This window comes from Colius striatus, chromosome 20 (genome assembly GCF_028858725.1).
Source record: "Colius striatus isolate bColStr4 chromosome 20, bColStr4.1.hap1, whole genome shotgun sequence".
NCBI classification, from domain to species: Eukaryota; Metazoa; Chordata; class Aves; order Coliiformes; family Coliidae; genus Colius; species Colius striatus.
In genome coordinates, this window is record NC_084778.1 from 9434884 (window position 1) to 9460267 (window position 25384).

At 41.9% G+C, this 25384-nt stretch overlaps 1 protein-coding gene across 1 annotated transcript in view; it reads right to left on the reverse strand.

Annotated features, from left to right (window-relative positions):
• Window positions 1-25384, reverse strand: part of AUTS2 (activator of transcription and developmental regulator AUTS2) — a 773956-nt gene that overhangs the window by 216355 nt on the left and 532217 nt on the right. The window contains exon 5 of the mRNA XM_062012470.1: window positions 23117-23146. Coding sequence (XP_061868454.1) covers window positions 23117-23146 — 30 coding nt within the window. The remainder of the gene's footprint in view (window positions 1-23116; window positions 23147-25384) is intronic.

Sequence of the window (25384 nt, forward strand, 5' to 3'; positions counted from 1 at the left end):
TTTCAGCACAGACTATTTCCTGGGGATTAATGACCAACAGAGAAGCAGTTGATGATCTGAGGCCCATTAATGCCAGTTAGTCATTAATCCCCAGCTATACCCTGCATCAAAGTCATTACAGATACCACTGAATTGGGGTACAGCTTCTTGTGCAGATACACATTATTGGTTTGAGTGCTGGACATTATTGTTGTAAAGCTTTGCCACTGCTTATATGCTGAGGGGGAGACAAGTGGAAGTAACATTTCTGATTATGAAGGTTTAAGCCTCCGAACACCAAACTTCCTCTGTGAGTTCAAATAAGCTCCCTAATCTCTCTGCAACTAAATCACATCACCTTCAAGGGGGAAAAAAAAAAAATAAGATTCCCTATTTACAAGGAAAGCAAATAAATAATTGGGAATGTAACGTCCCCCTAGTAAGAGTATTACACTGTTTACCAACCTCACACCTTCCTCCAGAAATGATTTAAAGGAAAAACAAAAGACAAAAAACATGAGAAAAAGGAATGGCTGAAGTACAGTAACATGGAAAAGGTTACACTCACCCTCTGAGGTTTCTTACCTTACACACCACACAAACACACCAGCTGAGACCATCCCCTCACGATGCTGGTGAGGCAGAATGAGCCTGGAAGGCAGATGAACCAGCAACAGATCCTGGGATGCCCCAGGAAGCAGTGCCAATAACCCACTGCTTGGCAGTTTCCCTCTGGATGAAGCACACGTGGGATGGCCCAGCTGGAACCTTCTGGCGGCTCTGCTGATGAAAACCTCCTCTATTGAATTAGGAGTTAATTAGGGCCAGGTGGTTTATGCTCGCTATAGGTTTTGCAGCACCTTCCAACAAGAACATTAAGGGCACTGGCAAGTCTCAGCTAATCAGTCTGCCTGTATGAAGTTGTTATTATTATTAGTTCTACTACTATTACTTCTAATGTGTACCAGACACAACCCCTTCACGTTCTGAACTGTATCCTTGTCTCGCTGTAACCTATTAATATCTTCTGCATATGAGACATTGCCCTTGGAGGAGTCTGTCACTCCTTTTTCACTCACTTGCCTTTCCCTGTTACTGAAGAATATATTCTTTCTTGTTGAAATCCTAACAAAAATCCAGGTTATACATTCTCTAGGCAATCCTGGCAGCTAAGTGGACCAGGCACAGCTCCAAGAGAAGGGAGAACTAGCAACCATTTTATGTCTTTAAGCATGTGTAATAAAAATATCTATTAACTCCAGCACAGAGGTTGTGATTTACTTTAATTACAATATTGGAAAGTGAAACACCTGAAAGATCAGTGTCACATCTTACATCATGCTACAGCTGCACCAAGGAGTTCTATATACTACTGATTAATACACTACTTGGGACAGAGGTATTGCTCTGCACCCTTTGGCCAAACCACTGTAGGAGTAGGTAAATAAGCTGTGCAGGTACAAAGTGCCCACAGCACTCAGGTATGCAGGCACACTCACTTCATACAATAGTATTTGCAAAAGAGAAAAAAATACCCAATTTGTGTCTAAAAAATCCCAAGATAACAATACTACTCAAGGGAAAAAAAGAAGAGGGGAGAAATCCCCTGTAAGGCTTGATACCTTGACAACCAACAGGTAATATTTTGCTTTTATTGTCTACAAAGTAATGAGAAAGAGAGAAGAGCGTGAGAGTGGGTGTCAGTGAGATGCTTTACAATAGGAGTAAGACACTGCAAAGTACAGGATGGCTTCTGTCTCCTCATTTAACATCTCCCAGTGCTTGCTATCTGCAGTGGCAGCACACGTGCCAACCACTGCCAATTCCTCCACGGAACAAGGTCAAGTCACAGAGGGAGCTGCTCACAGCACTGAACTCCAGTGTTACAGAGGGGAGAAAAATCACACCCAACTCCTGCCACAGTGGATCAGCTGCAGAGTTCTTTGGGGAATCTCCTCCTGGGCCCTCTGAGGACCAGTTTATTCCCAGTTTATTATTAATCTTCTATCCATCATCCCCAGAAGAAATGGGCTGTACTGTGCTGGCTTTAGAATCACAATCATCTTCTCCAAATGCAACTGGCAGGTGACTCAGCTGTCCCACTATGGCCCATTTTTACTCATCTGGCAACTTACACCCACAGGATGATTTGGTGGATGTGGATATCTCTAGCACTTCTAAGGGTCAGGGGCTCACAATGAAGCACTTCTACAAAATCAGATGTCAAGGGATTTCCTTAAAGCATGCAAACAAAACCTGTGGCCTTAGCACTTGTCCCTTAGTACCTCAGGTGGAAACCAGAGACTGCTTCATCTCTGCTGGTACCCGTGACACACGTGAACATGGGTGTCAGCAGGACTCCAGCTATTTCACCCCGAGTCCTCCTGGGACCTCCTGCCTCAGTCTGGACTTACTGCATTGCCTTTTGCATGACTCAATCTCCTCTCCAAGGCACTGGTGAGAGCTCCTGGGGCCACAAGTCCAAGAGCTGTTGCTACATGCTCAGTATGTAGCAAAGTGGGGTTTTCTCTATTCCCTAACAGAGAAAGCAGCTTTCAGGAGGGAGAGACTGAAAGAGAGGCAGAAAGGAGGAGAGTAAAAAGGAATTTTAAACCACCTTCAGAGATTCTGAAGTAGGCTTTTCTGTGCATACCTCAAGCTTACTTTACCTAGGTAACTTCAGCTCATCACCATAAAAGGAGAACTAGGTACTAGGTCTGACATAGTTCTTCATTAGTAACATCTAATCCCTGTGCATCTTATATGCCAAAGGAAACTGTAATCCAATTTTTTTGCTTCTGATTACTTCATAGGTTAATCTAACACCATAGCAGGGCAGCCACCTGGAGAATCAGGGGCTTTTGGAAAATTAATGTCTATGGCATTTTTGCCTTGGTTGTTTTAGTGCACAGAGAGAAGAAATGCTGGGACAGCTCCCTATCTCCTCTCATGGAAGCAGCAGAAAGAGGGGTAAACTTCTATTTGTAAGAGTCACCTTGTCCATGTCAGGGGCCACAGAGCAGAGGCTCTCAGGTGGGTGCACTGTAAGCTGAGTGTGCCTGTGCCCGGGCGTAGCACAGTGTGTGATGGGCAGGACGGGAGGGACGCGGCTGTGTGTCGTGGGAGGCAGCGAGAGGGACGGCTGGTCTGCAGCCAGCCGAGCCCCTGCACAGGTGCTGTGGCACCGAGGGCACCCACCCTACCCTAGGAGAGGTGTGATGAACGCTGGGGAAAGGATAAACATACACTGGGGATCAGTCTCTTTGGAAGAAGATGTTCATAAGCAGCTGACTTGCCTCACCTCTGCCCTTTGCAGGAGAGAAGGATATTATCCCCAGGAGCATCTCCGTGGAGTAGAGCCCAGTGGCACATTCCACCTCATGTGTATCTTGTTTATTCTAAGTGGAGCTACAAATCTGTCGAGTGAGCATTTTGTTTTGATTAAAAATTAATAGCTGCTTTTGACCCAGGTGGATTAATTTCACTTTCACCGAGTATCAAGTTAATTGACACAAACTACTGTCAGGTGAAAGAACCAATTAACGAACTGTGAGGAGGACTCTTCTTCCCCCCCACACCTCCCCCCCCAAATGATGTTTTGACTGAAGTGTTGGGGTGGTTTTTTTCCTTTTAATAGAAAATTTTCATCTCAGCAAAATGAGATTAATTACTTAACAAAGAGAGGAACAAAAGAAAGCAGAGAGTGAGGTCAGTGATGAGGAGGGGAGCTCACTCTGTGTGTGCCAGAGCTCCCTGGCAAGGTGCTGCAGAGGAGGGCTGGGGAAAGAGGCTGCTTCTGCCTTTGGGCCTGGGGAGGGCTGCTCTCACCAATTAACTGCCACTTCCAAGACTCTCAGTCACCAGGGTTTGGAGCACTATTGTGGTTTACTGCAGTTTGGCAAAGGTCTTTGGTAAGGCCTCCAGATCAGGACAGCAAGGTCATTTGAATAATGAGCAGGCAGAAGCCACCCAGCATCTGTATCAATGCAGAGTAAGTGCAGCAGCAAGAGCCACAGTATCTCCCATTCTCATTTTTTAGATTTAAAATGGAAGTTTCCTATAGCAGTGCATCATGAATGGGAGCATGTGTTAGCCTACGAAAATCAAAGTAGCTCCTTATTTAATGCTTGTTAAATGGAAGCCAGTCCCAGCCTTCACTTTATAGATTGCTTTGCAGAGCCTGGAACAGCATACTGGCAGGCTGGTAGAAAGGGCTGGCAGATAGGACTAGTGTTTGGCCAGCATTTCAAGCAGCTACACATGACCTGTCTGGGAGAAATGGAAGCATGCTTTCCAGTTTATAGTTTGTGAGCATGGCTATTAGGAACCCAGGGGTACATTTTCAATAAGCAAAGTGACTTATGTTTCCAACTATCATTTTCAAACTGTCTTGTGCTAGAGAAGGTAAATCCCTGCAGAAAGGAGGAGATGGAAAAAGCAAGTTAGGTATGCAACTCCTATTAAAATCAAAGTAAGTTGGCTACCTGATTTGCTTATGTCCTCCTGAAAATCCCATAAGAAGCCTATTTACATCTCCAGACATCCAAGTGACATCTACAGATCTTGTCTTTAGGAATTCATGTGATTTGGACATCTACACAACCTATTTCTATTTAGAAAATGAAATACTGCATCCTAGATTGTCTGGCAGGGTTTGAAAATCTATTCCAAGCTGCTAACACCGTGGCTTAAGTTTTATTATAGAAGTTGCTTTACTAGGCAAATATTTTCAGTTATATATATATTTCCTTTACTTACAGAAGTCATATTTATGGCACTTCATTTATCCTCCTGGGACTGTTTGCTCAAATAATTTTTTACATCCTTTGCCACTATTCTACCCCAGGGACCAGCTGCAAGCTTTTCCCATTATTAATTTTCAAAGAAACAGCTAGAAAATCCAGGGGGTGGGGAGAGAGGGAGAAAAGGAGAAAGTGAAAAGGAGAGGGAAAAAGGGACAGAGAAGGATTTTCCCCAGCCAACAGAAGACAGTTGGCCTATGTCTTCACTGGGGCCTTGTCTATCTTCTTGCACATGTGAACACCTTTCCCAAATGTAACGTAATCCCCACCTGGTAATGGTGTGTACTGTGGCAGAACGAAGAAGGCCATGTTCAGCCTCTGCACTGAGAACAACAGTGTCATGCATTGCAGGGGAATACTCCCAGTACTGACTGGGAGCTGCTCAGGTATGCAGATGTAGCATATATATATATGAACACAATGTCCAGAGCTAACAAAATGTGTACATTAAGGTGTGAAATGCTTAGAACAGAGACAGAAAGAGTTTGCAATAAGCTGAAATGGGAGTGTGCAAAGGTTCCCCTCCCCAGAGGAGGGCTGCGTGTCCCAAGCCTTTATGTAGCACCATCAATTCATTAGCAGAGCTGTGCCTCAAAACCCTGTCACTGCACAACATGTGTCCACTCATTACCTGTAGGCTTCCAGTGATCATACACTGGTGAAGGACTACAAACATACCTGGTTATCTCTGTCATCCACAGAACTGAGAGAAAATGAAAGAAGGAAATTGCAATTCAATTCAGTGCATATGGAGAATAAAGAGACATCATTTCATATGCACTGGCTTACCCTTCCCTTTGGTTTATGTTAAAACATACACAGTACTAGCTGCCCCTTCCTCTTGGGAAATGAGCAGCGTAGGTAATGGAAACCAATAAAGAACTGTCATGTGTGTTACTGCAATCTGTCTACATTTAAGGTGATTCCTCTTATGTCCTGTATCTGACCAAGGAGGAAAAGCATTTGCTGAAATGAAATCAGGTGACAAATCCTCCCCATCATTTTCTCCCTTCGTGTCTTCACAATCAGAGCACTGATCTGAAAAGCCATGTAGACATCTCAGCATTATGCACTTAGCACTCCCAGGAAATGCTTCACCAGAAGTAACAAAAGATGCCCACATTTCTTAGAGGACATCAGAGGAGATTTGGCTGTAGCTACTGAGTATCAACAGACACACACAAACACACCTGCATGTGATCCAGCACAGCACAATCCTAGTTATCACAAGGCACAGCCTCCAATCACTTTCCCTCCACTATGAGACTACAAGTGAGTCACATTAACACTTGCAAGACAAGGTAAGACACCGGAGCTGTTAGGAGCCAGATCGAGAGATTGAGTCTGCCAGGGAGAAGTGCAATTCATGAGATGGATTGCAGGCTTTGACTTCTTCTGCCCATTGCAGACTCTTCCTGTTAACTGTCATGACACCTGAGCACGGGCACTGAGATAATTTTTTATCTCAGAGATAAAAATGGGGCAAGAACAAACATGTTCAGGTTTTCAATTGGACTTTAGCCACTAAGCCTGGCAGTATGACCTGAACTATGATTGTCTGGGGGACATAAATGATACAGTCTGGGCATATGTTTCAGGAGCAACTCCACTGACTGCAAATTAAAGGGTTAGCTTCATTCAGTACTAACTTCTATCTTCACTTCATGCTCAGAGGATAGCACTCAGGCCAAAGCCTTACCTGATGTAGATCAAGAAGGCTCAGTAGTAATCAATGTTACACTGACTTCTAACTGAAAACCTGGCCCCTTACCAGGTCAACATGAGCAAAAGAGAGGAGGAAATGTGATGGTACTTGCTGTGGATGTTGTAAGTTAAAGCTCTCGACCATGGGGGGAAGGAGTATCTTACCTGGGAATCTTTCATGAGGCTTTTGTGAATACTTCTGTTGTTCTAAGGCAGGGGGTAGGCAGACACACCAGAATATGACTCTAACTAATGAAAGAGCTCTGCAGAAAGTCCTTTCTCCCGAATTATGCTTTTCCTGCTTCACTGTTTCATTGTTCTTTAGGTCCTTCAAAATTTATCCAAGTCCTATAGGCAGCAACCAGTTAAATAAACTTCCGATGGCTTATTACCTACCCAGTGTATTACTGGGGCCTTCTTTTTATTTCAGATCTCTTACAAATGTGAATTGCTGCTTCTGCACTAGTGAAAATGTGCTTAGCAGTTTTATTACACAGACATTTCTGCATGAAGGTGAAATAAAATATCTGTCACTACAACTGGTTCTCAGTTGGTACCAAATTTAATTATACCCCCCAATTACTCACATTTACTGAAATCTAGAAAACTGCAGTACTTGGTGATTATCTAAAAGAGAAAAATGGCTTTGACAGTATCTGTAGATAAGCATGAATGCCTCCTACTAAAAGAATCTATTGCTAACTAGTTCTTGATATTTCAGTTAAATGAAATCACTTGTCTGATTAGCTGTGGCTGGAATCTTTTTCTGCTGGTGAGTCCTGAGTAAGCAGTCACATGAAAAAGCATTAAAGCTCTTAAATGAGAATCTCTAGGAAGCCTTATTTCAGTGATTTACTTCACTTAGATGGGAGAAGTAAAAACTACCTGGTGTGACACAGAGCAACTACTGATGATCTACAACTTACCTGACCAGTCAAGCTACAGCAATGGCCAGATTCCAACCTAGCTGGTACAGACAACATTCTTAGCACAGTATCCATCTCATACAACATTCTGTGCTTCTGTACTCCAGAACACAGTTTAACAGAGTTGTACTTTTGAAATTCACATGTAAATGGAGACCTCTCTCTTTGTTTTACATTACACTCAAATTCTTCAGATGACATTGAAGTAAAACCCACACTTTGATGTGCATTTTTCCTCCAGGTAACGATAGATATTTGAGATTAAAACAACTTTTAAAACACAGGAATTGCAACAGCTTGTATTTTGCTTTTATGCTACATCCCAGCTTTCCAAATGAAAAACCAGACAAACAAAAAGCCCCATGAAACACAACAGTTTTTGCTTTTCTTTCCTTCATTATTTGCAATGGTAAAAGTATGAGATCACACCTATAAAATTGTTATTCCTCACCTGGAAGCAGATCAGCACATTTGCCATTTCAGAGATCCACTTCCTGTTAATAAAAAGGCAATTTCTTTGGGTAACAAAGCCATGTACTTTTGGCAGTAAGCCAGGGAGCTTAAAGAGAAACCTTGAATTCTGAAAACATAATAGACAAGGGACTCAGCTTAAGAAAAGATTTCATCTATCAACTAACAAGAGGCTGGGGTCATGAAGTAGGGTATTCTTTATACTTGAGAGACCAAGCTAAAAGTCTTAAGAATGTGGAAGAAAACCTTGTCTGGAATGCTCTCTGTATGTAATAGAGGTTGCAGCTTCGAGAAGGCTTATCGTTTCTCCTGACATTCTGACAGAAATGTGTAATATAGAAGTTTAGCAGTGTGGGCAGGTTAAATTATACTAGGCAGGAGAAATCATTTCCATGTGAATCGAAGCGTTTACTCTTGTCCACTTTCAGCTCGAGCTTGTTATTCTCTCTGCTTCCCATAGCTTCATGTTTTTAACAGAAAAGCCTAATTTTAAAACAGATGTTGAATAGAAGGTGCTTTGGTTCTAGGGATTGGAGTTTACTCAAAAAAACACCTTTAACACCCTAGTAAAGTGGGACTTGGTTCTTGCTCATCTGTTGAATTTTTAATGTATTGTTCTTTAATGTATTTACCTGGTATAGCAAATAGTGTGGTAAACTGATTATACATTGAGCAATATGGTTATGGGAAGTTTTGACTAAACCTCAGTGAGTTTATATACACAAAATATTCTTATGAATAAGAATGAACTTCCAGAAAAAAACTTGCCATTTCCCTGTGAAAAAGAGCAGAGCAAAGAGCATTTACAACCTCAGATCTTTGCTCCTACTGAAGAAAGCATAAAAACTGCTCAGTCAAGGCTCCTCAGCCTGCTGTCAAGCAACACACTCTGCTGCTCCTAACCATCCCAGAAGCTCTCTCCCCTTGTAGAGTAGTGCAATCCACCACACAGCACAGCCCAAACTACACGCAATCATCATCCCTAAATTGAGACAGGAAAGCATGTGCAAAGAAATACATCAAGAAATGGTGCTGAAAGTGTGTCCCTCAAAGCACTGTGTCCGCTCTGAGTTACTGGGAAGCACAAGTCCCTCTTGCAAAGAATGGAGCTCCCAGATCTCAAACCAGCTGAGCTCTCCTCCTTGTCCAGTTCATTTCCTAATCTTTTGTTGCCACCCCTGAGACACATTCAAGCTTTTTTACCATCACTAAACATTTTCCCTACTGTCTGTAGGCAGAGTTACTCCTATTTCCAATTGATTTTTGAAATCAAGGTGCTTGGTGTCACTTAGCAGTATAGAATAAGTGGTCACTAACTAGTGGTAAATTACAATAACATTCATGCTGAATTACATGCAGCATCTGCATTAGTGGCCAATGAGTTCATTCTGATTAATGTTACCACAGGAAGTAGCAGGGATTTGGTAATGATTTGCTAAAGCAGCTAACTGAAAGCTCTTTAGTCAGGTTTCCCATCAACAAAAACAAGCTTTAAATTACTTAAAGACAATCATTAATTTAAATAAGTGTTTTGTTACTGCACATATAAATCATGCACAGAAAAAAAAGAGTTTGAAAGTGTCACAGTTGTCCCACTACCTAAAAACCCAGAGATGCACAGTCACCACTCATTTCATGTCCCAAGACCCATAGAAATTGCAGTTGTGACTGAGAATCGCAGATTCAGAGCTCCCTCACACCAGATGAAACGTGAAACAACTCTCTGGATTTTAATGGAGTAAATCCTACATGGCACCAGTCTTACAGGAATCTGACAGATTCCTGTGTAGGACAGGGAACGCTATACAGCCATCTGAGCAGCCCCAACAGATGCTTTAAGCAGCAAACCTCACAGTGTGTTCCTCAACTCCAACATCAGGTAATACCTGCTGAGCCTGACTGCAAGCAGCATCAGAGGATCCTAAAAACTCCTGGTATGACAGAGCACTGTTGGTCTCAAAACGTCCAGGAGAACACCACGGCCCTTACACAATCCATTCCATTGGCAGTGATGCTCCACAAACCCTCCACAGCCTGCTCCAAGGTCCCCCGGTTCATAAGCAATGCACAAAACACCTTTAGGAGACACTAAACTAAGAAAAAACAGGAAGAAACAAAGTCTGGAATGGGAAGGACAGGGTCTGGGAGATCTGTGTTTCCTAGATCTATTACTGTCATGAATGGTTTCTTTCATTCCTTTGTATTTAATTTCCCCTCCAATTCACATGATCTCATTCATTTATATAAAAATATTTGGGAGGCAAGGATGGTTTCTGTCTGTACAGTGCAGAGGTCACTATGAATCCAAAGTGTAAGGGGTTTCTGAAGGGCTCCTGTACAGAAACAACAACACAAAAATCATAAAATACCATTTGGATTTCAGGCTTTCAGTTGCAGAAAGTCTTCCACCTTGAGCCTTATATTTATACTCAAATGGATCCTCAAAGACAGACCATGGAATGTGTAAGTTCAGAGCTGGTATTATTCTTGGACCAGGAAAGAGAAACAAGAGACTGCCATGATTGTACAGTTGTGATGGAGCCTCTTTCATTGCATTTTTGATGACATATGACAAGTACAAACATCGATCTTCCAGCTTGTTTGTATCTTCCTGGGAGTACAAGATACTACAGATTTCTACCACATTTCAAACAACAACCCTGACTTAACATCCTTGCAATGCTCTCTAAAACTGACCTTATTCAGCTTGCAGCTTGTCTGCTTTATCATGGTGTACTGACACCATCAATCAAAGCGACCCTGGTAACATAACAGAGAGAAGTGGCTCCATCCAGGCAGTGATGGGAACACTTCCTACCTCTTCAGCTCCTTGAAGTGGAGGAACTCTTAAGTGTTTTACAGAAAATTAGCCAAGCCTTTTAATTCCTGGGAAAAGGTAAACTCAAAAGTAGGATGGCCTCAACAGGGCACAAGCCTGAGACGATGTAACACTCCTTGCTCTGTGACACATGTCCCTGGTGGCTGCAGCCGCAAGGTATTTTGTACCAGAGACCATTACAAAGCCAAGGAGGGCCATATGCTCACAACCTGTAGTACTGAGGTCATACAAATGTCTGCAAGAGAGAACATGCATTATTGAGCTTGACTTGTGCATGCCATCAACAAAGCAGGGTGCAGGATGGAAGACAGAAATGCTTTAACTGGAGAGGCTGAATGGTGCTCAGTGCTCCCCTCATTGAAGGGATGCACGCCTCCCCAGCCACAGCTGAACATGTCCTGTTCCAAATCTCATTCCTCTGCTTTAAACAAGCAGACACTTCTCCTCTCCTCCATGTAGTCATCAACACCTTGCAAAAACCAGACAACTGTAAAAGTATTAACAAGATGAATTCCTTCCCACAAAGTCCTGGTAGCACATAAAAAAGCTGACAGAAACTGTCTTCCAAAGGAAGTTACTTGCAAACATTTGGCACATAGAGTCTAAAACTGACGTCTCTATCCTTCCCAGTTTCTGGCTGATAATTTGTACACACTGGTCAACTTCAGTAAAGTCAATAAGTCAATAAAGCAGCCACCTATCAATATCCTAAAACAAACAGTTCCACCAATGTGTTGCCAGGAGTTAATGTGAAACCATTGCATGTCTTACCTGTGCCTACAACAGCCCCTTTACCTGAGATTGTCACAGACCACGACTCACTCTCAGTTTGTTTAGGATCTGCTAAATGTTCCTCTATAAATTCATCACTCAGTGCCCACTCACAGCCATGCATTAACTGCTCTGTTTTCTCTGAAAGTAAGAAATTTGATATGACATATAAGTCACCATAAACTCTCCAGGATTAAGTAAGTTATTGCATCTCGCAGCACAACTGGTTTCTACAAATGATACCCTGGAAAATGACATTATTGCTCAGTGATTTGGTTCAATCTCATTGCTACAGTTAATGTAATAACGTAACTCAATTAGGATGCTTTTGTTATGAATGAACAACCTTGTTTAATACACTCTGATTGCCCAGAGTCATCTTAAATGTGATGCTGAGATGGTCTGTGAAGCCCAGAAATTCAGTGCTGCTTTTTTAAGACGGAATACCAGCAGGAATTAGAAAGCCCAGGCAATTTTTAAAGACACAAAGGTCATCTTAGTGTGAGTCTGGACTTTCTACAGAGGTCAGGCAAAGGCTTGTGAGACTCAATGCGCACAATTTGACTGTCATTTGCAAAGCAAAGCACATCAGGTTCACCTTAAGCCATGTCCTCCCCGTTTCTCAGCTCCCACCAGTAGCTCACAGAGTAGAGAGTAGTACCCAGCTCATGGTGTGCCTGCATGGAAGTGCTGGCAGAACCCAGACAGATAGAAATTAAACATATTTTTGCTCTGTTCCTATTATCACATGTAGTATCCTTCAGAGGTGCTCACAACACGTGCAGTTACCTACCAACACCCCAACTAAGGTAAGGAACACAGTTACTGTCAGTCATTTCTAACATACCATTGTTTGGACATCTGCTTTTCTTAAAACTACAGCTCCTTGACTCTCAAAACATTTCTATGTGAAACAGATCGCCTTAGGTCTTGCACTACAGCCTGTTGGCTTATCCTTCCAACAAATAAACACCCAAACATTCACAGGTGACACAGCAAGATGCAAAGATACTTGAGACAAGGTGTTATCTTGTCTGTAGGTACCATGAGGGAAGAGGGAGGAAGAGGTGATGCCAACCCTGCACTGCACTAATGGAAAGATGAAGGTCCAGAAAGAATCTTACTCTGCTGGTACCTGTAGGCCCAACCCTAATTCAAACCACGTGTTGTTCTCCTCACTTCTCCCATTTGGGGAATTTCTGGAATCCAAGATACACAGTAGCGGTATTTTACCACTTCCAAGTCCCCAGTACCCTCACAAGTGCTGAGCCAGATGGAGAGAAATATGCAGAAAACCAAAGCGGTACTTGCTGGAATCCTTCTCAATTCATTGGTGTATGCATTTAATTTCCTGTCTCCTTGTTTTCAGCCTGTCCTTGGATATGTTTGTGAGAAACCTGAGATGGCTACATGTGTTGTGGCCTCCAAGACTCTTAAAAACACAAAATAATTACCATACCTTCAATATATATTTTTTTTCCCTTCCCTTACTAAAGAAGCCTCCAAAGAAATGTGTCACCTTCTCAGTTCTCAAGCTCGAGACTTCTTTTCCTTTTCAAGGAAATGTGAGAACAGACATTCAGGAATGAGGAGCATGCCTCATACATGCTTATAAAATCTGATTTGTTATGAAAAACAGATGCTATTCAACAGCATATGAATATTATATTTGAATAACATACAGTAACATATACTCCTTGAAGAAAACAGTTTTTATAATCTAGATATGTTTGGACATGGCCAAAATCCAAGATACCCAGATTGAATTTCTGTCTGTCTGCACATGTGCCTGCTCATTAATACCTACTCCCAAACACACATACAGAGTGTACATGTAACCAACAAATAGCTATATATAGGTGTCTTGCTCACCAGAAAAGTGCCAGCACGTTTCAATACAGAGATTTCCTTTCAGGATATCTAATCTTATTTTCATGTGGAAGGCTTACAGACACTTGTGCAAACTAAACAACACCAGTTCTGGGCTCCTCAGCTCCAGAGGGACAGGGAACTGCTGGAGAGAGGCCAGTGCAGGGCTACTACGATGATCAGGGGACTGGAGCATCTTCCTGATGAGGAAAGGCTGTGGGACATGGGGCTGTTCAGTCTGGAGGAGACTGAGGGGGGATCTCAATAGTTACAAATATCTACATGGTGGGTGTCAGGGGGTTGGGATAGTCCTTCTTTCTATTGTATCTAGCAACAGGACAAGGGGTGATGGGATGAAGCTGGAACACAAAAAGTTCCATTTGAACATAAGAAAAAAACATTTCAGTGTTTGAGTGAGGGAGCCCTGGCCCAGGCTGCCCAGGGAGGGTGTGGAGGCTCCTTCCTTGGAGGGCTTCAAGACCCACCTGGACACGTTCCTGTGTGACCTGATCTAGGTGGGAACTGGTTCTGCAGGGGAGTTGGACTGGATGATCTCTAAAGGTCCCTTCCAACCCTACCATTCTGTGATTCTATGATTCTATGATACACCTTGTAGATTTCTCTTGAGAAAGCATCTCAGTCGGAACACCCCAAATGAAGTTTAAAATCCACATCACCCCGGATAGTTTTTCCCTGGAATTCAGAGGCAGCATGTGTGTGCACACAGACACACACGTACTTCTTCCCTTGCTTGGAATTCTAACTCTCATTACATGTGAGATCAGAAAAATCACACTGATTTTACTTCACAGATGCATCAGCAGCACTCTGAAAATCAATCTTGCCTGGCATTCCCTTGTACTCCAACCACCTTCATGGAACTGCTTTGATAAAAGTTTTGCTACATATAGAAAAGAAAAAGAAACAGATGTAACACTAAAATGTGAACAAGCAAGACTATCTATCATTTGGAATGTCTTTCTTATTGTGATCTAAGCTGCTGAGAAGGCTTTAGGAATTCGCATGTTATCCTTAGAGATGTCTGAAACTGTCTCTTCTGTTTCTTGTATAGCACTGAGCACATCATCAGCTTTAATCTTTAATCTCTTCTTCCTCTCTCCTCCCCTACAGAGAATCAAATCCTACAATCTATACACAGATAAAACTCTTGGGCCTAGTAAAGTTTGGCTCTAAGTTTTGTAATAAAGATAGGAAGATTTATTGCCAGGACTGCATTATACCAAAACAAAGACTCAACTTCTGTAAATCAGTATTGCATCCAAAAAATCCACCCCAGATGAAACAGCAGGAACAGCAGAGTGCTCCTCAAATGGCATGATTTCACATGGAAAGAAGGGCTTTAAGGGATACTTTGGACCCACACAATCTTCTGCTGAGATGCATACGAGTTCATAAGCCCTATTACTTCTCTCACCTCACTGTGACTATAAATGCAATTAAACACCTCAACAGGTAAACTGAGAAAGCGAAACCCAAGGTTGTTTTTTCATTCTTCATCTGCTAATTCCCACAAAATAGTAGTGAGGACAGAAGAGAACAACTTCTAGGATTTCAAACACACACAACACCTACTCACCTTACAGAAATACTCTGTGTAATTATGTGCCTTTTGCCTGGGAGTATTACAGGTATTAGGGCTGCTGAGGGGAGGAGAGCTTGTGGGCAGCACATACGTGCACTGTAGATATTTATAAAACCACTAGGAGGCTGCAATAAAATCATCTTGGGGTATATATTATGCTTTTTCAAGAAGCATTTAAAACCAGTACTATGTTCAATTTCATTTCTCCCCTAAGTTTCCTTAATACACATTTCTCTGTGTAGCTATACCTCTAATTCTGAATGTCAATATATATAAACAGACATGTTGTGAACAACCTACAGCTATAGAAACAGATATGTTCAATGAAAATAATGTATACTATTTTCATAATATGCACATGGATACATAAAAACACACGCTGCAAAATAATACACATGTATATACACTATGGTTGATATGCTGAGGCTCTACAAGAGAGCAGTAATTGCTTATGCAAAAATAGTAGACATTTGAACTATTGATGACACGTATGTACAGTTTTATGTATGAATCTGCATAAAACAGAGGGAAACAGGAACATACAAGCACAAAACAGACAGTGGGTGTATTTACCTACTACGTGTTGCTCATGCATCACGGTACATGCCTGTTATGCACATGCACACATTTAATACTCACCTATCATTCCACAATCCTGGATACTTTTGCTATTAATTTTCATACAGAGAATTTGTTTTTATCCACATAAGACAGCTTGCAAATGACAGTTTTAACAACCTGATGGTTGAGTAGTATGTTTAAGATCGCGATGTGACAGTGTCCGAACTTCCAAGGCACCGCACAGCCTGGGAGCAGCGTTCGGGGGCATCTGTGCCAGCCTCCCCGTGGTTCAATTCTTGATTGTTTACTCAACTGCCAGAAGAAGCCCTAAAGCCCTGGGGAGAGCAAAACCTGTTTGGGCCATTGACATTGAGTATCCTTGGTGCAGGAAGTCAGGACCTTAGAGGTATCCATCATTACGCCTGCCTGAAGGCAGGCTGGAGCCAAGGAACTTGCCTGAGAAGCTAGTAAAATTTTAATGCACTCTGTAGTGTGGTCATGTCATACTCAGTTATGGCAAATAATCCCAGATGCCTGCAGAGGTAAAATGGAGCTGTAATGTGCTTGCCTCCTAACCCGAGCTGACAGCAATGATGTACGACTACCATTAGCGGAAAATATCACTTCAACTAACCCATGATCCAGCTCCGCTAAGGGTCACATTATCCATGAGGAACAAATTACACTCCCAAAGTAAATACAAATTTTCTACACCAAATGGGTACGAAAAAAAGGAAAGGGGAGCCAGGCAGGGGAAGAGGGAGCGAGGAGTGATACGTTACCTATGACAACACGCTGCCGAGTGACAAAGATGATAAAGGACAGGACAAATGACGGGCTGGAAGCGCCGTGGCACAGCCAGCCCGGGGAGCACGTACCCACGCCTGGAAACAACATGTTCGCTCCCCTTAGTGGCAAACGCATCATCTTTTACAATGAACATGCTTGGCTCCGATTTTATTACCACTCTAGCTGTAGGGACCCTCTGTGTGGCACATCAAATGAATAAAAAGGATCCTTATCTTTCCTCCTAATGGGCCTTAAACAGTAAGAAATACTTCATGATTGCCTGAGCCTCGCTAGCGTATAAAGCCTGGGTGAGCTTCCACCCTCGGAGCAAGTTTAGGTGCTGCGTTTTCCAGAGTTAGAAAGGCAACACCTGTACAAATATGCAGTGTAAACTGCACTGATGGGAAATATCCTGGCCTTGCAGAAACAATTTTAGGCATAATACTGAGAAGCTATTTCTCCAATCCTATCCTTACCCAAAATAACTATATACGCCAAAGAGTAAGATGTCAATAACCCTTGACCTGTAATTGCTTAAAATTGGGTTCTCAGCCACCATCTCCCCACGGAGCCTTGTTTGCTAAGCACATTGGTACAAACCATCCCAGGAGTTCTCTCAAGAATTCAGCTCCTTTTCATTATAGTGAGTAATCCTTTTGCCCTTCCTGGAGCACAATGTGTCTCTGCTCAGGGCAGGAGGGCTGAGAGGGCCCAACAGCTACTCAGCCTTTTCCCATCAGCTGTAACCTGATATGCAAAATCCCAGGGAACTCAGTCTGAGGAGAGAAGATGCTCACCCACAGAAAAGTCTACCCCTGGAATTGCAGCTCATCCTCCCTTCCTGAATGTCAGGACCTTGCAACCCCACAGGAGCTCCCTTTCCAGTGGTTTCCTCTGGCTCTATCTCTTCTGCTCCCTGGCTGGGAGTGCTGAGCAACATCTCACAGAACTTAAGGCTATACACTAATTTCTCAGCCTCTCTTGCTAGACTAGAGATTATACACTTTATATGTTCAAGTTTTCACATACTTGCACCTAGAGTTGAAAAGTGTAGTTTCCAATCAGGAAAACTGCAACTTATTATTTATGCTCCAGCAGTGCATAAACACCAAACTGAAACCCTGCTTGAGTTCTTAGACAGTAAGGAGAGTACAGATATTATTGTATCACTGTATGTCCATGGTGCTGGCCATGTAAAGATTTAGCTGGTAGCCCTGACACCATCCAGGTGGGCATTTTTCTTTCAAGTGTACCCAAACCCTTCCCTCATGCCTCCCAGGAGTTAGGGAAAAAACACCCCAAATGCTGTTTTGTTTCCAAGCATCCTACTAAGAAAAAATCAGAGGCCACAGACAAGTTTTGAGGAAAGGGAACAACAGAGCAGCACTGGCACATGGGCTAGCACAGCTGGAAACAATGCCCTGGTTTATTCAGCAGAGACAACTAAGCAGGACACTTCAGATCTGGAGGGTAGGGAGGAAATGGCTTTTGAAGTTTATCACCAACAAACTTTGCATCTATTCAGTGGTACTGAAAGGCATGGTTTATAAACCATCCCAAGTTCCTCTTAGAATAAATGGATCAGAGCATTTATAATTACCTAAACCAGTTCAGTTTTTAAAGCTGGGCTAAAAAATGTGGGGTTTTTAACACAGCCAGAAGCACATTGGAATGCAAAGTATACATAAATGCACACAAATACATAAACACTTCTATGTGTGGTTATTTAACTACCAAACATTGAAATGCAGTCTACATACTAAACTGGGTAACACACATCTGCCAAAACACCACTCCAAAATCTCTCTCCAAGGGCCATACACAAAATAATTGTCCAAAAGCACTTCAGAAACATACACAGGGCGCAGGTGTGAATGCTTTTGTGTGTATGCAGAAAGACACAAATAACTGTTCCTTTTATTGCATACCAGGGCCATTTACGGTATTTTCCATGCCATAATGTTTGGTTTGTTGCTAGATATTTCTATAATGTATTTGGTTTGTATAATGTATTAGCATTATAATTACAAACATTCTCATGCAAGAAACATCATTCCTCAGCTCTTGTGGTGTTTTCAACAGCTCTTCAATCTCTTCAAAGAAAAAAACTAAGACTCACGAGCAACGTGCTCTCACCAGTATAGGCTTCTTAAGCAAGAACAACACCCATCCATCCTACTCTCCTCCCACACTGGGGTAAGCTTTATTTTTATTCCCCTCTGCTATATGCCAACACCTTGCCATTGTAGTCACTGGTTTGACTGATCTCTTTGCATACTACACAAAGCTCACCCCAAGCACAGTTCACTTCAGTAGGAACACACATGAGGGCTTGGGCTGCAGCTGTAACTAGCCAGATACTGCTGGGTCCTGGAAGAAGAGATTTCAACGGGATTCAAGAGCCTCAAGAAGAGAGAACTAATGGGGTACTACTAAGATATACACAGAATTAAGTCATTAGTTGCAGTAATTCTTTCAAGTTGTACATGCTATCAAAGGGGGATAAAATTCAAGCAAGAAACAGGCCTCTTCTCTTGAATCAGGCATAAGGAACAACTCTTGTGTACACTGCAAAGCAGTCCCACTTGATCAAGGAAATATTTTCCCAAGAAGTGAAAAACCACTAAAGTGCCTCAGATTGTGCTTTAATTTTAAAATCAGTCTAATTAAAGAGTGGTGAGAGGAAATGGTAGAGACGGCGAGTAAAAAAGGACTTTACTCCTTACCTCATCTCCAGCACTTGACTTCCTTACCAAAGCTGTTTAGACATATTTACAAAACAAGACTTCCTTTTATTTCCAGAGACAAAGTGTGCATTTGTATTTATGGTTTTAATATTGTATTAATCATCACATGTGTGATTTTAAAGATTGTTATCTAGGTATCAGAAGACAATTCAGTTGCACTTAAATTTGTCAGCCGTGCAATGGCTTGCCCTAATTTTAGGTTAGCTCTGGAGACTCACTCAAAGAGTAAGACTGACAGACTTTTTAATGGAGAAAATCGGAGTTCCCCTGGGATCCATACTTTTATCTGATTCTGTAAGAAATCCCAGTGGCTTTTGCTGAAAGGATCCCAGGATGGAAAATGACATGTCTCTAAGAATTAGTGCTTCACATTCTGATGCAAGTCCTCCAAAAACACTCCCCCTCCACAGACATTACTTGCTACCTCTTCAGGTTTTTTAGCAACAGGAGAGCAAAATGCCTACTTTGACTGCTCCAGTCCAGCACTATGAGCCAAATTGGAATGAAGGAGCGTGAATCTATATAAATAGATAAATTCACCACCCAAAACCTGTCATTTAAAATTGAGATGCTGACACAGCCTTAGCTACAGCACTCCTAAGCAGGGGCTGCATCATTTTTCAATTAAATATCCTTGTTTCTTCTTCCAGAGAAACCTCTGGAGAAATGTCTCATTTGAGGGCAGACATAGACAGAAAGTGACTCTGTCTGTTGACTCCCAATTAAAAGCTAGAGAAGATGGATTGGAGGCACAGCCATCACCTAATAGAGCTCAGATATCAACAACGATTTACGCAGCCACATAGATACATATTTAAGTGGAGAAAAAAATAATACTAACAGCTGAGGAGACATTACTTTTCCTACTGTGTCAGCACTCAACTGTTCATCTGCTCCTCAGGTTCCCAGGTCCTGCTCCTTTCTGCATTCTCCTCCTTCACTGTGGCCCATGCTTGAATCGACTCGTCTTTCAGCCACCTCAGTCTGTCACACGCCTTTCACCATACTGATCTGTCACCTCTTATTCAAAGGCACTGCTCTGTCTTTCTGGATTACAGTTCTTATTTATTCTAGTAGAAATATGTACTTGTCTTACACTACATCTGCCTCTCATGGATCTCTTATTTCTCAGACGTAGTAAAGGATCAGTGTGGGTTTGCCCTCAAAAATCCTAAATGAAGCAAAATGGTTTCTTTTCCATTTTCCAAACAGCAAGTACAGAATTCATCTGCAGGAATGCACCATAAATTCTGCATTCTTCAGGATATCAAAATCTGCAAGAGATAGTCCTAAAGAAAAGTAGATCTCTTCTCAGAAACAATTCATGCAAAGATGTTTCTGGTGGGAGGAGAATAACTCCACAACTCTCAGAATACACCGACCTGGGACCAACCAAGAGCAACTTGACAATTTGCTACTAGACCAGCTCCACAGTTGGAAGCTAATACCCTCATCATGATATAAAACATTTGGGTCAAGGATCTTAAAACTTCTAATCCTGCTGAGTACTCTCAGCTCCTGTAGTTATTAATGAAAACTGAAGATGCTGAGCACTGTTTACTAAACGATCAACCTCTCCCGCAGAGGTCTGGCACAGTCACTCCTCCCAGTGCGTTTCGCTCACAGGAATTTTTGGTCCTACAAATGTTATTTTATTTAAAGAAGGAATTCAAAAATCTTCTGTGTCCTATTGAAAGAGATCTAAAAGATCCTGCCTGTCTGAAGAAAAGAAGTTTCTACTTGTCAGTTAAACAAAGGAATAACGCACAGCCTCCTTTATAGTGTGTACTTTACCTGTCATCCAACAGCCCATTATCATGTCACGGCAGAGTGCACTTTTCTACAGGTCACTTTGTTTAAAATGACATGGATAATGCACATGTCAGCGAGCTGACAGTCCCGACCGTCCTTCAGAGATAAAAACCGCGAGACGAGCGCCTGTTCTTATCTGGGGTACATGCCTTGGTCTATCATCTAAGTCAGGCAGAACATGATTTCTCCAGAGAGCACTTTTTTCATTTCCTGATTTTAAGAAAATCAAATAAGCACCATTTGTCTTCATCTGAATATGCTTGACCTGCTCAAATGATGATGTCTCGCATTTTATAACAGGCTACATATGCTGAATTCAAATTAACAGCAGAACAAGGCCTTTAGATCTTTGCCTAGGCTGCCAGCACAGGCTGAATAAATATGCCAGGGTTAGCTGTCATCTTTTAGATTTGGGCCTGGGCTGTAAAACTCACAGCTGGGTCTGGTTCTGGGATTTGAAAAGCACTGAATTATTAGGGATATTTGGATCTGCGCTTAATCTCATTTCACCGTGGGGAAGACAAAATATAGATCACAGAAATGAAATACACATCTGGATTTGAAATCCTTCTCACACAAGTGCTGGGATATTCTCTGTGAGGTACAGTCTTGAGACTCTCTTGTCCTGTGGAAATTAGCCTGAACGTGCATATCACTACCACCATCCCAAAAAGCTGCCTCTCTGCCTTTTCATATATCAGTGCTGTAAGAGAGAAATACTCTGAAAACTAGTGGAGCTTTAGTTCCACAAAAGCAGCAGAGGCAGGAAATTACACTCTAGTTCTGAGTGCCATAAACATAGGAACTGAAATTCAGTTTATCATCTTCCACTGCATAAGGGACATCCTGAAAATGAATAATCACTTCACAGGATGGAAAGTAATGGTAAAGCATTAAAAATTCATATCTAAAAGTGCAGGTTAATATTCTGTGCAAAAACCCAACAAAACCTCCCCTTTCTGTTGTCACACTGATTAACTTCAGTGATTAGATCTCTTACAAAAGGGAAATCACAGCAGTTCAAAGCAAACAGTGGTTCTTTAACATAGTTAGCAAATTATTAAGATACAGGAGGAAAAAATCTCCACTTGGGAAGTTACTGAGAAGGCTGAAGGGCAAAGCTTTGGCAGTTCTGTACAGAATGGTTTGAATATTTACTTTGTTTCCTGATACACAAATCCCACAGAAAACTGATTAAATTCATGAAAGGTGATTCCTGCATTCATTCTTTCTTTCTAGATTTTACAACATGTTGGTTCTTTTCTGCTGTATAAGCCGCATACCAGCATGGTCATCTCTCTCCTTCTCAGTTGGACTTGAAGCTACTTAATCAGACTGCTCATGAAACTCTAAACAATTCAATGAATGATACATGAGTGATATTTTCTGACATTACTTTACTCTTCCCCAACTTATTCAGTGAAAGAGGAGGCAAAAGTGATTACATTATTAAAACATCCCTGAAGGCTCAACATACAAATGAAATATCACAAAATCCAACCTGGAAATAAAGAAATTAGAGCAACTTGGTTTTGTTTTGCAATGGTTATTTCATTTTTACCCAAGAAGGAAGGTAGATGTTAGTCTGCTCACAACATAAGACATAAAAACGTGCATTAGTGTGAACACTAGTTCATTACTATTATTCTTCTCAACAATAAAGAGCATTAGAGTTCTGTGCCTGACTCTTTCAGCGTGACATTCTTTTTCCACTTAGAAACACAAAGTTATTGAGACAATTATCAGCAAGTTGTGTCACTTAATGTACACAAATGCTGTTTCTTAAAAAATGGATATATACATCAACCATAACACTTCAATTTCAGTTTGAAGACCCTTGCCTACAGAGAAGCAAAACAGGCAATAACAGTGGTTAAATAACTGTTACACAGTGCAAATGTGAGGGTTACAAACCTACCCAGTTGCTGTTAGAACTTGCCAAGGGAGAATATAGCCACAGAAAGGGTTGGTAGTGAGCCTGGTGTTCACAAACAGCCCACACAAACTGTGGCATTGATATGCTTGAAGATGAATTGTGTAGCCTCCAAAATATTCGTTAGAATTCTCTTCCCTTAGAGGTCTACCCCAAAATTAAATCAAAGGAAACAAAATCTTTTCTTTGAATAGAGATGTTTTAGACCAATCCAAAAAGAAACTCTGAATAAATAACAGAAGAAAAAGAATAAGTGCATCCCACAAATCCAGCAAATGATTTCTGCTCCCATACTGATTCCCTTTCTTACCTTTTCTTCTTGATCACTGTCGCTGTCACACTGAAACACAAACAGAGAAAAGGACAGGTAAGAGAAAATTGCAACAGTGAAAAAATGAAAGATTTACGGGAACAAGATGGCTGAAGAACCTGCAAACCCCGTGGCACCAAATCTGGTACCTCTGGGAAATAGCTCAGTTACTGTATGGGAGAGAATTTTCCTCAACGCTCTCTTGAAGACGATACATTTGTATGTTTGAATGATAAAACAATTGCACTGAACACAACAAAAGCCATTTGTAATGTCCTCTGTTAGTTTCAGTCATGTGCACAGGTGTTGATGGTGCATGGGCACATTTAGACTCCAAAACTGGATCACTGAAGAAGAAAAACAGTATTAGAGAGCTATTTTGTTTCCTTTTGATGTACAGTATTTCTCACACTGCCTGCCAATACATTGCCTTCAAAGGCTCCTCCGATAAGAGGGTTTGGAAATGGCTCCAGTTTGCCCAGTCCAGAAGGATTTGCAAAGCTGCCACTTTCCAGGACTACTTGCAGGTTCACCCTGTGTCTTTGCTTACTGCGGACAAACTAAAGGATTTGGAGATGACAGCAGACCCCAGGGAGGGTGTGGAGTCTCCTTCTCTGGAGGTCTTCAAAACCCACCTGGGTGTATTCCTGTGTGACCTGATCTAGGTGGGACCTGCTTTAGCAGGGGGTTGGACTGGATGATCTCTAAAGGTCCCTTCCGATTCCCACCATTCTACGAAACTATGATAAGCAAAAATGTGCCAAGTTAATTGATTTACTGAGGTTCTCTGTCACTCAAGAAAAGCCCAGGTATGATAGTAAACACTATAAAGCACTGAACAATAACACTAGTGGGTCTTGATATTTATCAGGTGCCATTGCACATCTTTTTAATAACTTTCACTATCGTAGAAATACAGCAGGACCATGTGAATCAAGCTTCAGCACAGATAAGAATCAGAAAGCCAAATATGTTTACATTTGCCAGAAGTACAAAAGCGGTGCTGGAAGCAAGACTGTAAGGACCAGGCAACTCAACTGACACATAGCTGCTTCTCTCAGCAACGGATCTGATTCATCTCACCTAATTCTGGGTCACTATGGTCACACCTGGCTGCCTCTACAGCAGCAGAATGAGGAAAACACCTCTGGTTCCTCATTTTTGAAGTACAGTTTTAGATTGTAGGAGGCTGAACTGCCTGCATCATTCCAGGATGAACTCATACCCCTGTGGACCTAATGGCAGATGTTTCAAAGGAGAGCACAAGCTCACAAAAGAAGAGAACCAGGGTTTCCTAAATCAAAGATAGTCGACTGTGTTATGTTGCTAGAGCAGCCAGTTAAGCCCTTTATGCATTTGGATCCTGTTTAATGCATCTTTGAGTATTTTCATAAGACAACTAAATTGCTATGCAATGAGTTATACTATGTGAATTCCAAAGGTTAACTATACAGTGGGACATGAACAGACACAGCCAAATACACCCACATGTGTATGTATCTGATTTGCACAAATCATCTTCTATGTGTTCTTTAATTTAGAACTTTTCACTGGCTTTTTCCTCATCTTCATCCATCCTCCTGTGGCCAGTGATGTTCCACGGAGGACAGTTTGAGGGGAACCTGCTTTATCAGGGGGCTGGGCTGGATGAACTCTAGAGGTCCCTTCCAACCCCCACCAATCAAGGATTCTACGTCTTTGAAACTCTCCCACTACAATTAAGTGAATGAAAAGAGTGTACTTGACCAACAAAAGGAAAACTGCACATTTCTAGAACAGTCCAGTATTTATATAAAGTACTCACAACCTCATCCTGTAAATGTTATGCATTTTTACTTCAGTGTGACTACCTGTATGAGATTTTGGTATGAGGGTATGCACAGGCAAGCATGTTTGCAAAGCAGGACCCAACAGACACATGGACTTTCATCCATGAAACTCACAGCATGTCACAAGGTCTTCCCATTTCCTAGCTCTATTTTACAGCTGTTGGAAGAATTCAGCTTTTGGGCTACAGCACTTTCTTTCACTGCTTGGTGACAGCCAGGATGGCCCAGCAGCTCTGGGGTCCCTGCATTGTGTGCTCTGTAAGTTAGGATGCATTATAATGTATGACACACATTACAACAGGGAGCTCAGAACCAATTGCTCCATTTGTGTCCCCTGCCCACCCTCCAGAAAAACTCCAAGTCCTAACTGTAATATCTGAAGCTAATAGGAGAAAGAAAAAAAGGGATAAAAAGTGGATATATAAGCAGGCAAAAAGGA